Here is an 18829-nt window from a genome sequence, read left to right as displayed (position 1 = left end):
TGTTTTCAGTTATGCTCCATGGAGCAAATTTTAACTCACACACGCTAAAATCAATACATCTGAAATCACTTATGATTGCTAACATGTTGCTGGAAGACTCAACTCTTTATATATTTGAACACCTTTTAAAATAAATAAATAACACCCACATCTTATTTGGAGTTTGTGTTTATGTTCCTAATGCAGTCTTAAGCAAGTTCAAGATGCTGGTTAACCTTTGAAATGTATTACTTGCCTGGTGCTTAAGAGAGATAGATGACTAAGAAGTGCATATTAGAGCCTCTCAAAACACAGGATCATCAATCTTCAAGGAGCTCCGTCTCACGCAGCGAGCTTCCATCCAGCGCGTGCACAAAGCATCTACAACTCAGAGAGAAAGCTTGGTGCATCCAGCTCCTTATTTTTGCAGACTCTCAGAGGAAATGTCAATTGGACATTACCAGCTGCCTCTGCCTTGCTTTAATATCTCTTCAATAATTTAATATATTGTCTGACTCTCTCTGCGCTGAACTCATAACCCTTCACCCACCACTTATTATTTTGCTGATTGATGCCTCAGTGTGTAGAATCTAAAATCTGCACTCTGAAATCTGCTGGCTAAATTACAATAGTTTTTTGTGTCTGTGTGTTTGTACATGGGAGGAATGAAAGAAACACAAATATCTGTGAAAGTTGCAGAGCTAACAATGCTGTGGCTCCTCCTCTTCTAATGAAAAGTCCCATAAATGGATGAACTAATAGCTACTGCATGCATAATTTTCAGATTAAAATGGAGTATGTATATATAGCAACAGTTTAAATTTCCATTAAGGTAAACCAACGTAATACCCTTTAAAGTTTTTTAAGAATCCAAAAACAGTTCCGGAAATTGCTTAATTGCTCTTCCTCCATCTTCCTATTGCTCCAGAGTTTAATGGAAACCCTTTAAGCAATTGGTATTTATGTCGGAGCACAACAGCCACAGTGTGTTGGCTATGGAAGATGTGTCTTCGTGGTAACTGTTAAATTGGTAGTTTCCATTGAGTTCTGCAGAGTAGTTATTCAGCAAACAGCAAATTCTGTAGGATTTCTTCAAGGAGCCTGAAGCATGGGCATTTGTATTGGGGGTGTGGTGAGGGACTTAAAAATACAGGCTGCAAATATAGGTCTTTGATGAGTCTCCTGTTTGTGATAGTTTCAGTGTTTCCTTCCATGTTTATGAGTAAGGGAACAGGAGTCTAGGCCTGTGTGGGGAACCTTTGAACCTTCAGATGCTGTTGGACTTCCACCAGCCGCAAGCAATATGAACAATGCTGATGATGGGAGTTGTGGTCCGGCAACATTTGAAAGGGCCACATCTTCATCACCCCACCATAGGAAAACCAGAATGTTTGCAATCAGTTATAGGCAACAACGGATTAATGCACTAAATATGTCACTAAAAGGGTGGAATGGGGGCAGAACGGAAAGGTGCAGGGCACACTTATACATGCTCTGCCAACGTGTTTGTGGCCAGGAACGGCACCACTACACGAAATGGTCACTGACTGTAGTTTACCTCCTGCTGTCCCATACTCCCTTGCTATATGTTTTAACACCTTGAACATATCAGTCCTCAAAACTGTTTATTACAAATGACTACTGAAGTAATCTACAAAAATTCTGGGCATTATCCGGAAATGCCCTATTTGCCTAGCACAATCATGAGTATTTATAACCATCTCCTTTGTTTCTGATCTTTCTGTATTTTATCAGTGTATACACATGAATGGGGCATGGGGAGAAATCTCAGGGTTGTGTGCTTTCTTCTTTATGTGCAGAACATGCAGTGTGTGTGTTTGTGGTATTTTAGGTTAATCCTGTTTTTACACTCTTAAAAAAATAGTATGTCACTGAATTATTCTTATGAAAAGAGCATCTAGTAAATATAATTAATAATAAAATGATAAGTGTCAATTATTGTAACTTAAGATTAAAGCTCACTGTGTTGTTTCATTTATCAAATTGACTTTTTAAATAAACTTTCCTTTATATTAAGAATAGAACTTTGTGGAGCAATTTCAAATATTGCATACTTGAATATAAACCTTTCTTCATTACTGCTGAATACAAATAGTTATATCAAATTAATTTGGTTATTTCTTGTGGGATGGGGTGAGGAAGCAATTCTGGAATAAATTTTGACATCCAAAGGTAATTCAAATGCTTATGTGGTACTGTCACTTTTGTTCTGACCAGGATGAAGATGGAACAGAAGAGGAAAATAGCAGAGTTGAACCAGTCGGGCATGCAGATGCTGGCCTGGAGAATGCTGGCAACTATTCTTTAGAGTAAGTTTATTAATAGCATTGCATGTTTAATTATAACACCAAAGATACAGTACAGTAGCTGCTACACTTACATTATATTGTTGTTCAAATCCACTCTATACATTTTCAGCAGTATCATACCACTTTTTAACAGCCATAGGTTCCCCAAAAGATTTGTTAAGGGTAGTGATGGTTGTTAGGAGACCCCCATTCTCCTCACAGAGCTGCAATTCCCAGAGTTCTCTGGGGAAATGGTTTGATTTTTAAACCACTCTGGGGATTGTAGCTCTGGGAGAGGAATAGGGGGTCTCCTTAGCACCCCTAACAAATTACAGTTCCCAGGATCTTTGGGGCTGAAGGAGAGTAATAACATTTAATAAAGACTTTCACAACATTTAATAATGGCCTGAATTCATAAGATGCCAGTACAGGTGGCAACCATTTTGCATCCATTCAATTGATGTGTGTCGTGCAAGTTGTTTTTGACCTGGGAGAGAGTGCAAATGGGGAGTTGCTTGTATTCATTATTATTTTTTAGCACAAGACCTCTAAGCATAAAAGCCCTGGGTAGATTTAGAACATCAGTAAGCACATTGGATTTTTATTTATTTTTTAATCAGGGAGCATTTGCCAAAAAGAAAAGGCATTTTGTGAAAAAAACTGTATTGTTGCCTTCACTAAGAGTTATGTGTAAGGTAGATATGGAGTCTTTATTCAGATAACCAATTTTTATGTGGGAAGAATCTGTTAAAAGATATACATCATTATCTTTGGATGTGCCCATTTTTACCATGGCAAGAGAATATTGGCTTATTCAAGCTATGCAGAAAAAGAGAGAGAGAGAGCAATCACTCAACAAGTAATGAAAAATCAATTTGGCTGTTCTCTTGAATTTTTCCCTGCTGTGTTGCTTCCACTTATATTGCCTGGTACTCATGAAGTTGCACTATAAAATGCAGAAAACTCCCATGTTCATTCCCCAGTTCAGGGTGGGAAAGACTCCTGTCTGAAACCGTGTAGAGTTTCTATCAGTTCCTGTAGACTGTATTGAGTTGGATGGCTCAATGGTGTGATTCTGCATAAGGCAGCTTCCTGTCTTATCCCAGTAAAATGTGTGTCTTTAGAACTGCTGACCCTCACCCCCTAAATTTCTTGTTACTCTGACATCTCATAAGCTGCTTTGGAAATCCTTCTTGGTTTCAAAAACCAATGTTAGACATTATCCTAGTGATGGGGCTGTTATTCAAGTGAAACATGTATTAAACACTCTTAGACTCTTAGATCATTCAGAATGTGATATTGGGTATAGATTATTTTTTTTACATTTGTTAATAGTTCTATTTAATGGAATATAGTATTGCTACTCTCTTAGAACAACTCTGTTACAAATAAAATATGAATTATAAAGACAATTTCATAGAAAATCAAAGTAATTAACATGTTTGCCTTTTCCCCAGTATCCGGTTTAAATAGAATTCCTACATGAACGGTTTAACCAGTGAGAGCTGTTCTCATTTAGTCAGTAGACCCTGTTTTGTTGGGTGGGGAATCCTTTGCTAATTTGACACCCCTTTCTGAATAAGCTGCCTTCATGGCTGACAATAGCTTTTGAAACTCAGGTCTCATGGGTCTAAATGACTAATATGATAGCATATAATCAATGACATCAGGATTTCACCATATTTCAGAAAACTAGTGTAGCCAATAAGATTCCATATAGCCGCAGCTGCTGCTGCTGCTGCTGCTGCTGCTATTACAATTTATTACCCACCCTTCACTCCAGAGCCCAAGGGTGGGTTACAAAAATTAAAACACAATATTGAAAAGAGCTTAAAATAACAAAATTACAGAAACATGGTGGATCCTAAAGATATACATCTCAAGTGTCAAAAGCCAGGGTAAAGAGCTGTATCTTCAAAGTTTGCAGTTGAATCTGCAAGCTACAGTTTATGTTGATTCTAGTTTGCTGTAACTTCTAAATTCACTGAGAATTGACAAACCATAGTTAGAGCCATTGTTCTACCTCAAGGGGCTGGCTGTACCATGGGGAGAGGAGTGAGCTCAGGAAGTTGAGTGCTGAGCAGACAGGAAATGAAAGCCACTCTAAAATATGGTTTGTATGTTCTGTGTGTAGAAGTTTAAACCATGTCGTGAGTTTTTAACTATGGGTATGATAAACCATGTTTTTCACTGTCTCAATGCTTTTACTGTCAGTGTTAGTGGTTATCCAAAATGGAATATCAGTGCCGTTGAATATATCCACCTGACCACTTAGCCTGTATTGGAATATATATATTTTTAAAAAATATTCATGTATGCGCATTTTCAAATTATTAAAAATAATAGATTGTATTTTATGGGGAGGGGGAATTGCATTTTAACTGTTTGCTTTCATACAATACAATGGCTTCGCTCTCAATCCATGCAAAAGCCAATCTGAACCCCCACCTGTCATTGTTGAACATAATACAATTCATATAATGGATTAAGCTTACCCAAAACATTAGTTCACATTTCATTTGATTTATTAACTGAATTATTTTTGATGATTGATCTCCTTTCATGCCATCAGAATAATACTGAGGTATGTAACATTCAGTGCTCCTATCATCACTACCAATTCTCAAATATCTTTGTGTGTGTGTGTGTGTGTGTTTGTTTGTGTTTGTGTTTATGTGTGTGTGGTCTTTTTTTTGGTTCATTTACGGTACATGTTCATGTTCCCTCATTCATCATTGTCTCACAGTGATATGGTAAAGCTCGTTGAAGTCTCCAATGACGGCGGCCCTTTGGGGATCCATGTAGTACCTTTCAGTGCCCGAGGCGGAAGGTAATGTATTGTGTAGGTTTTTAATTGAATCATAGCCTCCTATATTTTCGCTTCCACTTTTATCTTATGTGTAGCCACCTATGGAGGGGCGAGGGTGTCTGTTTGAAATAAAGCACGATCTTTTCAGAAGAAAATCTTGCTGACTCTAAGCCATACGAAAACCTGCCTGTAAGTTTAACTGCACTGGCCAAGGTGAGGATGACAGAACCTGCTTCCTAATTTATAACATAAATTATTTTCTGTCCTAATGTGGAGCTGAATTGCAAGGATGTGAATTATTTCCATCAGGGTGTCATAAAAGTTTCTTCCTGCCTTTTACCTTGGTTTAATATTAGAAATGTACTTCATGCAGCATTTATCCCTGGCTGCTTAGACCATCATTTACCACACTGGCAGCATCCAAAACCACGACGACACACTTCTGGGTGTACATTTCCCCCCCACTCAGACTTGAAAGGAGTAAAATTTATAGTGACGGTGGTGTTAAATAAAGCCAGCGGCATGAAGTATAGCATGGTTTTTGATCTGCTGCTGAACACAAGTGTGTCTTGTATTGCATTGCATGCAAAAAGAAAAAGGAAAGGGGGGAATGGGAAAAAAGATAACTATCTATGAGTTCCAAGCGATGGAGATAAAATGAGTGCCATGCAGATGATATGGCCATTTTCCGATCTTCATCTGTAAAGAGAACACTCAGAATCATAATGCTCACTTTATTGAGGCAGGGTTTTAGTGTTTAGGGTCTTTGATTAAATGTACTTGGAAAATTAAATGACCTATAAAGCAATTATGATTCTGTGCCAGGATTTAAAGCTTTGTGGTGTAAAGGAAAATCCTGGCAATTCCTTGAAGATGTAAGTAGGACTTCAGGAGGTGGGGTGGGGAAGAGAAAGAGATTACCTTTATCTTGGGAGAGTAATTGCATTCACATTTTCTGCTCTCTTTGGTGAGAAAGGACCAAACATGCATTTTATAAATGTAATCTTGGATTATATATTGAAGGGGTATTATGTTTTGACAAGTCCACCTATCCATCAGCAATTTCACTTTAAATTGATTAAAAGCAAATGTCACTGTATATCAAATATATCTTATCAACTGCTTTTCATACTTGATAAATAGGGGAGTTCTCTCTCTCCTTGCCCCCAAGAATGATGAATGTGGTATAGAAATCATTCATTCCTGAGTATTTTTATTTTTTTCTAGTTAATGGCTGACTAGGTACAATGGCATGTGGTGCTGTGACAAAGTAATAATTTTCTTACAGCAGCCTTCCCTGGGGACTTGGGAGGTAAGACTAAATGCTGCTATAAGACTGTCCCTCTTGTGAATGATCTGGTATTCATTTAGCTATGTATTCTAGGTACAAGTGGTAGTTGCTGCTGCTGCTGCTGAATGACAGCCCCTGCTCCCAAAGATAATAAACCAGGATGTGTTATGCTTTAATGTTGCATGGCTGTAAAGAAAAAAGTAAGGCTTAGCTAAAGTGTTGCTTTTCCTCATCAATAGTCTGCCACCTCCCAAATTAAAAAAACAAAAACAAAACTGATGAAAGTGTGAATTCACTGAGTTGTATCCAGAGAAGGCAACTCACAGAATTTTCTCTTCCCCTTTGTCCCTCTGTAGTCCTTGTGCCTGCCACAAAGTCTCTCCAGAGGGTAAGGGGGACCTTTCAGATAGTGAGTGCTGTGTTGTGCTTGGCTGCCACGGAAAGAGGCTGGGGGCATACAAAATTGGGCAAAGGAATCTTCACAAGCCCTAGTTGGGAATCTGTGAGAATTTGCAGAGGAGCAAAGTTACCCCTCTATAGCAAAGGTACAGCTCCCTTCACTGCAGAAAGGATCATCGAGGGCAAGGGAATTGGGCTAGGCAGACAGGGGCAATAGCAAACTCCCTCCATTTCCTCATGTGACTCTGATTTTGGAAGTAGCTAAGTAACAAGTGATGTTTCAAGCCAACTTCTGTTAAGAGCAAAATTAAATTAAAATCATGATGTTAACGGGAAAAACCTTGCACCTTTCTTTAAACAAAAGAAGCAAAGCTCGTAAGGAAGGGCTGTGCTAACTAGATCATCCCTCCTTCTTTGGAGGAATCAGGGGAAACAAACTCCAAAGCCCAAGAAGGAGGGGGTTGAGAGAGGATCAGGAAAAAAGACAAAAGACATGAGATTCCAGTGCATAGGAGCATAGGTATGCTATCTTCATTTCAGTCATGGATAGAAAATGTATTACATTATTGTGGAACACAAGTTCAAGCCTTTTTCGAAGGCTTGGCCTTGACTCCTGTGGTGAATTGCAGCTGCTATCTCTGCCATCTTTGCAATGTTTTTGCTGTCAATGGAGCTTATGTTTTGCACATAATGGCGCTATAAAGGCTGCATAAATCAGGTCAAGACATTGTGGTGAGGAAAAATAATATATTTCAGTCTGAATGGACATTATAATCTCAAAGAGCAGACTCTCAGGTCAGCCAAGAAACACTTCTCAGTGGCAACTTTACTGGTACTGCCATTGCGAGAAGTGTTATGTTTTCAGGTTTTAGGCAAAGATGAATAGGGCTGCATATAGGCTGGGAGGGCAGGAACAGGCAACCCATTAGTTTTTCATAAAAACCGGGGAGCTTTTATTTTTTTGTATATTCTTCTTCCTGTGCTCAGTAAAACCAATTGCCGATGTCATCCCCAAGCTGCTAAACATGGCATTTGTCACTGTAAAGATCAAGGTATTCAGAGTGAAGGGCATTGCAGTTCATCTATCATCCACATCTCTGTGTCAGGTATTTAGAAACAAAACAGGATACTAAGTGAATGGCTGCTGGTGGTATTCAGGACCTTCAGCTTGAGCAGGGTCAATTTGAACATTACAGCGCTATTGGGGAAATTCCACAAGTCCTTGGAAGTGCAGTTCTGACATCAGTTTTTTTAACTGTGTTTCAGGGTCACTGAATGGGCAGTTGCTGCTGTTATAATAATAATGCTGTCATAATAAATATTGTTGTAATAATAACAAGATATATAGCCTGCTAGGGATGCGGGTGGCACTGTGGGTTAAACCACAGAGCCTAGGACTTGCCGATCAGAAGATTGACGGTTCGAGTCCCCGCGACGGGGTGAGCTCCCGTTGCTCGGTCCCTGCTCCTGCCAACCTAGCAGTTCGAAAGCATGTCAAAGTGCAAGTAGATAAATAGGTACCACTCTGGTGGAAGGGTAAACGGCGTTTCCATGCGCTGCTCTGGTTTGCCAGAAGCGGCTTAGTCATGCTGGCCACATGACCTGGAAGCTGTACGCCGGCTCCCTCGGCCAATAAAGCGATATGAATGCCGCAACCCCAGAATCGGTCACGACTGGACCTAATGGTCAGGGGTCCAAAGGGTATATAAAGACCTTATATAGCCTGCTATACTCAATGGTCAGTTTTATTGTGTGGAAAATAAAAGTAATCCAGTTCTGAAATACAGGTTTAATGTTCCTGTGTCCTCTATGTTTAGTATGTCCATGTCAAAAGTCATTGTCATATAGAATGCCTGCCTTCTGCCTTGGGATCTTTGTCCGGACATCCTTTTCAAGGGTCTTCAAATTCTGACTGGCCTTTGTGACCAACCACAAATGGGTGTCTGCCAGGATCTTTCTCTTTCCACAAGGGGCAGGGTCTTGCCTCTGAGCTCAGGCTGCACCTCTAAAATGCAGTGGGAGGTCACAGACAATCCCATACCCTTCTCTCCAGGTCCAAGATTGTATCTGGGGAAGTGGTGGACGATTCTGTGCAATGCAGAAACAAGCTTCTGCTGCTCCCTGCAGCTTGGATCTAGAGGTGTGGGGCAGAGGCTTACTTTGCCTCTGGATTTGCTCAGAGCACCCAGTAAACAGCATAGTTACAAGCCACATATCTCTGTCTCAGCAGGAGAAAGACCAGGGAGGAGCAAATTGTCTCTCTTGGAGCCCTCACGCTCATGAGTTTGTACTAAGCCATAGTTAGTGAGATGCGTGAGCAGGTTCTTTGTGCAAATGATATACAAGAACAAATCCAGAAGAATCATTTCCCCTTTCCTTCAAATATTATATCATATAATAATTACAGTATAATTTTGTACTATAATAGCAACTGTAACCTAATTTGAGTGCTTTGGTATTAATCTATAGAAAACCAGCTGTGCATAGCATTGTTACAAAATATTCTCTCCTTGTTATAAATAAACCAATTAAATATCCAGGAATTTCACTTCAAAGAAAATTTAATCTAGGAGCTCAGGACATTGATCAGAAATTATTAAAAGAAACAATGAAAGATTTAGGTCACTAGACAAGATAAAGGTATCCTTTTATCTTAGTCAGGTAAAATAGCTTTGATAAAAATGAATCTATTACCTAAAATATTCTTCCCCCGTTCAGAATCTACCAGTGAGGCACAATTTAGCTATTTTACAATTATGGCAGAAAGTTACTCTTAACATTCATGTAGAATGGTAAACCTCCAATAGACGCTGGAAAGACATTATTTAAATCTGAATTACTTGGGGGTATAACATTATCAAAAATTAATTTATATTATTATGCATCTAAATTGATAATGAGAGTCTACTGGGTTTTATTGTATATAGTCACAAGCCCAGCAAAATATGAATTAAAAATGCCCTTTAGTTAATTAACTTTGGTTTCCAAAATTGGATCTTATCATTGGAGAGATAGATAAGACTATACTAAATACATGGTGCAAATTAAAGGTTCAACGTAGCCCTGGATATAGTGAGCGGTTTTCCTTGATGCACATTTGGAAAATCTTTCTTTATGGTACAACTTGGATTAGTTCAGTCTTAAATCTATGATGTAATAACATTCTCTCTCCCCCCCCCCGCCCCTTGGAAATTATAAATTGATAAAGTGCAAGGACCAAGAGCTATTTTTACTAGTATGAAATATTTCAAGAGCCAAACAAAGGATATGCTGAGCAAGTTGTATCAGATGCTTCAAGAGTTAGAAAAGTTAAATTTAATTTGGAACATAAATTGGAAACTGATCTGGACAATACCAGGATAGAGCTTGGAGAAACCCCTATCTGAAACCACTCCGCAGAGCCAGTATTAGTTAGTTGATGATGATGATGATGATGATGATGATGATTAAATTAAATTTCTAGGCTCACCGGGCAGTTTACAATACAAAAAACACAAAAGTACATAACAATAACAAACAAAACAATTACACACACCGTTTTAAAGGCAATAGTTTGTTTAATTAGCCAAAGGCATGGAAATAAAGGAAGGCAAACTCACCTCCTTGCCCTTCCACCAGTAGGTGAAGCCATTTGTTCCAACAGGCTTCTGGGAACAGACTGTATAGTTTTAATAGTTTTTATATATGCGTGCAGTTTTACTTTCATCAGTGTTTAATTGTTTGTTTTTTAATGATAGTTTTTTCCTACATTTTTAGCAGTTCTCATTTGTATATGCAAGTCACCTTGAGTCCCATCAGGGAAAGGTAGAGTATAAAGAAATAATAATAATAATTTCATCGGCTTGCTTGCTAATGGCATGCTTCTCTTACTAGCCACCAGAAGAGATAATTTCTCAAAGTATAAAATTCATCTAAATAAAACTTAAATAGCAACACAACAGCATGTTGTAATAATCTGGCTGTGCTGCCAAGCAAAAGTGAGAGAGCAGAAAAATGTTGGATTCCAAACCATGAAAGATTGGAAGAGCAGGGTTTTTTGGATGACTCACTTTTTTCATCCCAAGATCCTGGGATGGTAACATAGAACAGAAGTAGCCAATGTGGTGGCCTCCAGATGTTGTTAGACTGCATAGCCGATTGTCAGGGATGATGGGACATAGTTCAATGGCATCTCGAGGGTACCATATTGACTAAGCATGTTGAATATGGAAATGATGTGTAGAAAGGGGATGATGATTTTGTAGCTTCCCCACATACGTGACTAGTGCAATCAGCTGCTTGGCTGAGCCTTTTATTATATTGCTGAGATGCTTTAAAAAGTGTTAGATCTGAATGGAGAGTAGAGCCTATTTTACGGCAGAGGAGATTATCACAAACTAGGAGTGGGGGAAAGAAATCGGAGAAGCTCTGTATTCTTAGGAAAGTTGTCATGGATCATTAATTATCCTGACATGTTAGGAATTGCATTTTGACAGATTGACATACCATAGGCTTATGGATGGCTTGTTAGGGGATTTTGGTTGGAGGATAATCAAGTGGCTCTTTAAGATTCTGGAATGGCACACAGAAGACATCTAATTGTGGAGTAACCCGGAAAATCATAAATTGAGAATAGTGGGGGCTGGGTATCTTCACTCATTCAAATAGATCTGAGGGGCATAATCAGACAACCTCTCTAACAGTGAAGTTGCAAGGCTTGAAATTCAGTTGCAGCCCTTCAACAGATCTCACTGTGCAAATAACTTTATCCAGTTGGTTGAGAAGGGGTACAGGTAGGCTAACCCATCCCTACATAAAATACATTGTTACGGATTTTAGTCTTCCATATTGGTTCTATTTCTGTCGCGTGGTTTTATTTTTATATCCAGTGTGTGCACGAGAGCAACTTTCAAAATCTAAAGCTCATAAATCTTTTAGAAATTGCTCTTGCATTTTTATCTCAGCGTGGCTATGCCACCTTTCGCTTTGCAAGGCTGCTTGTTTTTCTTTTATTTATGCTGCATCAGCTATGAAAGCACAGTGAGGAGTAACAGCCTCATAACTGTAAATGGCTTAGAGGTGTTCAGCTCTTAATGCAACTTGAGCCATTTAGGGCTTCCCAACATTTTAGTTAATTTATTGGTTCAGGGTCGTCATCCCCCTTTGTTTTTGCAGTTTTTTATTACTTATACTACCATACTTCTTGTAATATATTTGTTGATTGTGTTAATTTTTATCTTGTATTCTTAGCTGAACATAGATTCTGAAGCATCTGTTTGGATTATTTAGTTTTCAATCCAAGTCCAAATACAGTACAGTCTAAAACCATTTAAGATACCCATTTTACAACAGCTTAAAAGTGAGGATTCACTGTCTACCAACCCAGGTGGTTATGTTCTACCCTCCACTGTTGAAAGCAGTATATATCTGAATAGCACTTGAAAGCCATCTCTAGCAAATGTTGTCCCCACCTTGAAAATGGTTTGCAGGGAGGGAGGAAAAGCCAGGTAACTACTGACTGGTCACTTGACCAGGAAAAGTACTAGAATAGCCAATTAAACAGTTGGTCTGCAATTATTTAGAAAATGATCCTGTGATTACTAAGACCCAGCATGGGATTCTCAAAAGCAAGTCAAATCTCATTTATTTTGTTTTGTTGTTGTTGATACAGTTACATGCTTGGTGGATCAGGGAAATGCTGTGGAAGTAGTGTATCTTGATTTCAGTAAGCCTTTGACAATGGCCTCATGATATCGAAGAGGATCAGAACCAGACAAGTACCATTTTAGGCCAGCAGCCACTATAGGCCAGAGGCCATGACCCTGAGGCTAGAGAATCACCTATTGCTTGCTCGCTTTTTGTAATCTCTACCCTCCCCCTTTGGAATGTACTGTTGAGTAACAGCAAGGAGAACACCCCCCTGTAACAATAGTGAAGAGAAAGAACAAGTAGAAAAAGCTGAATAGTGTACCTTGATTCTATGGCAACATATATGTTAAAACTTTGAAACCAATTGGCATGTAGCACAATATACCCTCCTAGGCATGCCAACTCTAGGGGGCTGAAGGCACCTTAATATTTGTTTTAAGAGAGCTGGGCCCACTCAGTCTTGAGGTGGCCCTGCCTATTGCAGGTCCAGTGGCTGGCTCCTCCAGAGTGCTTGGCATCTTCTGTTTGCACAATGCATGTGATGTGATGCATGCTGGGGGGGCCCAATCTTGGGGGCAACCTAACGCCTCTGTACCCTCCTGATGACTTGATGTAAGCAACATGTATAAAAATACCTCCTCAACACAATACCTATGAGCCTCACAACCTTGGCCTCGTGGTTCATGAGGAGAGATTGATTTGGATGACATACTAAGCCAAATCTTGCCTTAGCCTAACACAGCTTGGTAGGGGGGAACCCATGGAAGAGCAGAGAAGCTGTGAGTTCCCCTCTGGCCACAGTCATGTGAACTAGGCTAGTGATGGTAAAACACATACAGTAGCAAACTCCTCAGGGAAAAGACAGGACCGCTTAAGGGTCCATTTCTGTTTAAAGGCCACAGTGCATAGGTCTTATCTAAAGACTCTACAGGAATCTAATTTTATGAATGTGGAATTTATATATAAAACACCACTGTCCCACCTGGTCAAGGCAACTCACAATTTTATATAATGTATTAAAAGTAATTCTAAAACGGCTTCCTGAAAATATAGCCCCAGCCTAAAGTCCCTTATTATTGTCATTATTAATCCATTCAATTGCTAAACTGTCCTTCATCAACTATAATCCCAGGGTGGTTTGAAGAATCAACTTAAATACATTAAAATAATAAAAGTTAGTAACCAATTAAGCACAAAAAGCCAAAGAGACATTAAAAAAATTCTGGTTCTCTCTTTGGAAGAAAAGAAGAAGGCCTACCTTTTTAAAATTATACCCACTGGGAATTATAGTGAGCAGGACTTTGAGCCAGGTTGCTGAATTTATCTACCTCACCATATGTGCAGGTGCATGGCTACTTAGAAAGAGTTGGTGTGAACCGAGCCATATAAAAAGTGAGCTGGGGCGATTATGTGGTCTTGAATTTAGCAATGCCTACACAGATTGACATTCTAACCAGAGCCTAGCTCCCTTACAATAGCAGCCTGCCCATGTTTTAAGATCTGCTAGTGAAGTTAAATAGCTTTAAGGGGTGAGTTGTCTCCATCTTGAAGCCCCAACCATGCAACACCCTCTCCAAGAAGTATTCTGATCTTGTTATATTTTCCAATTCCAAGTGAGAACTTTTATCTTTGCCGAGACATTTTAGTTGTGCACTCTATCCTATTGTATTTACAACCCCATAAAGTTGTTTTGATTTGTAATTTGGGTATATGACCATTTTTGGCTTTATCTTATATAGTGCCCTAGTATCTAATTGATGAAGGGTGGTTCTAAAATCTTTTAAGTGAATACATAAAAAAAATACAATAGATGCATCTCATTTATTTAATCTTCTTTGATAATTGCAGTTTAAATAACTGCATTTAACTACCATGCATCTTTCAAAATAGCAACCTCCTAAATAAGAACTCCGACTGATTGTGTCAGCCTCTTTGTTTTCACTCCTTTCACCCCATGGGGTTTTGAAATTATAGTTAATGATTAGAAAATAAAACACAACTCAAGATGCTATGCAACAGAGTTCTAAAAGGGAGAAAGATAGCATTTGTAATTCTGGATTATAAATAATAGAGGAACCTACCAATGCAAAAATAGTTCTCAGATGTGTATTATAATTGTATATGATAATTGCAGCTGACATACCCTCTGCTGGATATCTTTTTATTCATTTTTTAAATACTCGTGACAGAAGAGTGGGAGCAGGGATCTTAGCATCTTCCTTAGTTTGGTGAACCTAGAAGTGAATTTTTTTGGAGAGAGAGAGAGAGAGATGTTCATGTGTTCTCTGTAAAAATAATTAACCAGATTTGTTTCAGACTTTGAACAATATATTAAACTGCTGAAAATAGTTTCTTATGAGGAATAGACCACCCACCATCTACATTTAGCACAAAATGAATGTGTTAACTTAGGAGATATTATTGAAATTTCCAGAGTCAGACAATATGGTTTGGATTTATGAAATACAGCTTATTGACTTTCTTTGGGATTCTCAGTATGTAATAGATGGCATTTGAAACTTAATCCTGGATGTTAAAGATGACATTGTAGGGAGGGAGAATAACTGTGTTAAAATTATCTGGCATGCCAATCAGTTGCAAAGAGCTAAAAGGCTTAAAAGTCATGAAAGGGTTTATAATCAGTAGAGGCCCCTAAAATGTCTGAAGGAGTGGCAGAGGAATAGAATCAGCCCTTTTGGGCTCTGAGCAAAAGTCAGGCTAGTCCAGCATCCTGTTTTCCACAGTGGTGAAGCAGACGCTTCTGGGATGTCTACAAACAGGATATGAGTGCGATTGCTGCCTCTTGTTGCAACCTCCAGATAAGTGGTAATCAACAGAATTCACCTTCTGAATCTGGAAGTTCCATGTATCTGTTTTGAGTAGCAGATCAACCTAACCTCCACAGTTTGTCCCACAAGTTCCAAAACATGTGGCTGTAGTTGCATTTTGCAAGGGGAACACCAGTAATGAGCAAGCTGCCTGCCATGGCTCATCTTCTCATTGAGTATTCCCAAGGTTTTCCAGGTCACAGTTTGAAAGCCACTGGCTTAAATCAGGAAAGACACAAAAGCTTGCATATATTAGAGACAAGAATGTTCTTAATCATGTGGATTAAATACAGTGCAATGGTTTTTGATCCAGTGGGACTCATCTGCTATTGAAAGAATAAGGGAGGTGATGATTGCCAGTTCCCCCTTCCTACTACATTTCTCTTTTCGTGAATTGGCCCTTGCACCCTCTTCTCTTATGTTAATGGATGCAGTATTTCCTTGGCAGAGGCTTGACTTATTTCTTAAATTAGGTGGAGGTACTGAGAATTTACTTAATTAGGCAGAGGATATTCTGGTTTAATGAATAAAACAAATACTTTGTTTTTTTATCAGTTAAGGAGTTTCAGAAATTTAGTGATTTCACAAGTATGTTCACATCCTGAGGCAACAGGCAGGTCATTTCCATATTAATTTCTATAATAGACCTGTGGTTTGAAAAATTACATTTATGATAGGATGTTAATATTTCATCTCTTCTCTCAGACACCTCTGCATTTAATAATGAGTATGTTAATTTTATTTCTGTATAATGATAGCTGTCGCTTCCTGTTTTAAAGAAAGTTATATTTTGAATCTTCTAATAATAATGCAAAACACACCTTACTACCTACACAATGTTTCTCATCTCCACCAACTACATAAGCTCTTAAACAAGTCAAAATCTTATTAATCCTGTCGTGCGATAACAATGTGTTATAATAAAAAAATCTGTTCGTCAAAACTGCAATTACTTTCATTAAACAAAACCCACAAGTTAAATTAATGTAAGAGAGCTCAGTTTAAATGCTGCATCTGTTATTCACAAATACTGTTTTGTACCTCCTTTCTATAGTTGCCTGGGCAAAAACATGCACAGCTGAAGAGATGTAATTATCACACGGCTGAAGGCCAACCACAAGTAGGCCCCACACATGGCAATTAGATGTTTTGTATATTCAATAAATACACAGCCGTGAGAGTGATTGGGTTCTATATGGGAAGTGAATGGGCATTTAATGGGGGGCTCCAACTCCAATAAGCAAGTAGGGCAGCCTAAGCAGATTTGAACCTGTGTTCAGCTTTGTAAAGACAACACGCGCGCGCACACACACACACACACATGAGAGAGAGGGAGAGACCAGGAAGTATATAAATTCTGTGTAAAAGTTTGCCAGATACAAGTCTTCAACCCACTTCTAGTAAAAACTTCTCTGCATTTCTGTATCCTTTATACATGTTAATTTCTCCCCAAACAGTTTCCCCAAAACCTCACTTCTGATGGAGAAGTCCTTGGTAAAAGGCATAATGTCTAAAAACTACAATTAAAGAAATCGGTCACAAAGATAGCTTGGTGCAAGGCTATTTATTAGTAGGATCAGATGAAATTTACTCTGCTCAGGTGTGGCAGTTATATTGGGGTCTGAAAACAAACTTGACTAACCTTGTCAAACATCAGTATTCGTTTGTGCCAGGTTTCACAGAGCTAAAGTGCCCTCTTCTTAGCCCTACCCCACATCAGTATCTCTGGCCATAGCTTAAGCCTCCAAGAACCCAAATTTGCTCTGCATTCCTTGATAACTGCAGAGCCATCGTTCTCAGAAACAACCCTTGAGCCAATACTGATATTAGCTTTCTCTACATGTGTCTATAGGGCACATGTAGGTAACTGGGGAAACAAGGTCAAAAATGCAAACTCTATAATTATGGAAAGTTCAGAAGAAAATTTTGCTTGTGAACCTGGTAATGTGTTTAGTACCTTTGCTGCAAGGATGTGGGACCTGTGTCTTTTGTAGTCCAACAACGAATGAATACGCCACACACACGGATGTGTGTATGCATTCTGTGTTTCTGGTGTATACATAGTTGAAGGCAGCAAGGCTCCAGAATAGGGAATGGGTTTTCTTATTGACCTTCCATACTTTATAAACACATGCCCCTGTTAAAAGTAAGAGCAGCATTCTACTTTATTATGGTGTTGTTATTTTTACAGAAGGGAGATTTTGAGGGATGGGAATAAACTGAGAAAGCTTAAAGATGCTCTAACTCTTGTGTCTGTGTGCACATTTATAGAGCTTAAGTCCAAGTGTTGAAATAGTAAAGCTCTTGTCACCACATTTTCACAAGCTTTGTTAGCCTAATTCTGTAACTGAAATAAACTCAATAACATATGCTAACACTCCCTTTCTACATCTAAATTATAGACACTGGTAAAACTGGAAATAAGCAGCTAATGTTTTATTGATGTCTAGATTGTTTTGAATTTATAGACATATTTCCTTTGAAGATATGAATGACCCACAACTGCCACCCAGCTGTATGAAAATGATTGTGACGTATCCTAAAAAAAACTGACTGTGTTGTTGCCAGCAATGTAATAAGAACATTACTTGGGTTGCCAAATTGTGTCTTGGCCTTCTCTGGCCTCTATACTCATGTGCTGATATCGTCCCTTTGGATAAAATTGAGTTGTAATTGAAATAACTATGGTATGAAGTGACACAATCCACTTAAAATTTAACCAAATATACACAAATGTGGTCTATACTTTTAAAACAAAAACTCTGCAAAAATATAAAATAAAATAAATCTCAAAGCAGACTGGTGAATTTTGTAATCACCTTTAACTCAGTCTGTAGCATGGGACCCACTGTTCATCTTTTTGCTGTCTTAATTTCTCTTTATAATTTATTCCCCCTTTCTCTATTCTCTTTACCTCTGACTCTCCTCACACTTCCCTCTTTCTCTTTTTACCAACATGTACACAAAGATAGAAAATCGTATTGAGGGGAAGGGATTTGTTGACATTCATTTGTCTCAAGAGAAAATAGAATGTGCTTCCAGGGGTGAAATCAAACCCCTGGAGAATCACAGCGCCTGCTGTGGCTGCAGAGGCTGGCAACTTGTAACTGCTGCCTTCCACTTGTTTTTTGCTGCATTAGCAGCACTAAAGTGACCTCTCTGGGTTTAAGCCTGGGCAGTGTGTATGGAGGTCCTGGGCTGCCCAGACAACAAGACCCCGCTCTCAGCCTCGCTGACGTTTCCCAAGGAAAGCAGAACAATACGTTTGGCAACAGCTTGGCTGCAGGAGTTGGTGGAAGGAAGCATACAAAATACCATCCATATTTGTGTGTTTACTTTGCTAAATGTGGTATACAGCCTCTGCAAGTGTTGAATAATGGGTAGAGTGGGTTAGGACAAGTAACTGAAGTTGTGTGTTAGAATAATTGGAGATTTTGATTGGTGTTGTCAAGAGGCTGATGTTGTCAAGAGGTTGCCAGGCAGAATACCTACCCTCACCCTGTCTACCTTGTTCTGGAGAGAGAAAACATCTGGAAAGACTTATCTCGACATCTCTTCTGAGCACGTGCAATGAAAGGGACTCTCT

The 18829-nt window shown here is 38.9% G+C and overlaps 1 protein-coding gene across 6 annotated transcripts in view; it reads left to right on the top strand.

Moving 5' to 3' along the window:
* Nucleotides 1–18829, top strand: part of PARD3 (par-3 family cell polarity regulator) — a 527255-nt gene that overhangs the window by 265141 nt on the left and 243285 nt on the right. For all 6 annotated transcript variants that reach the window (XM_081931474.1, XM_081931473.1, XM_081931472.1 and 3 more), the window contains 2 exons: nucleotides 2218–2309; nucleotides 5035–5118. In XM_081931474.1, the coding sequence (XP_081787600.1) occupies nucleotides 2218–2309; nucleotides 5035–5118 (176 nt within the window). The remainder of the gene's footprint in view (nucleotides 1–2217; nucleotides 2310–5034; nucleotides 5119–18829) is intronic.

Source organism: Podarcis melisellensis (genome assembly GCF_964234715.1).
Source record: "Podarcis melisellensis genome assembly, chromosome: 12".
In the NCBI taxonomy this organism is placed as follows: domain Eukaryota; kingdom Metazoa; phylum Chordata; class Lepidosauria; order Squamata; family Lacertidae; genus Podarcis; species Podarcis melisellensis.
This window is presented reverse-complemented; position numbering and strand designations above follow the sequence as displayed.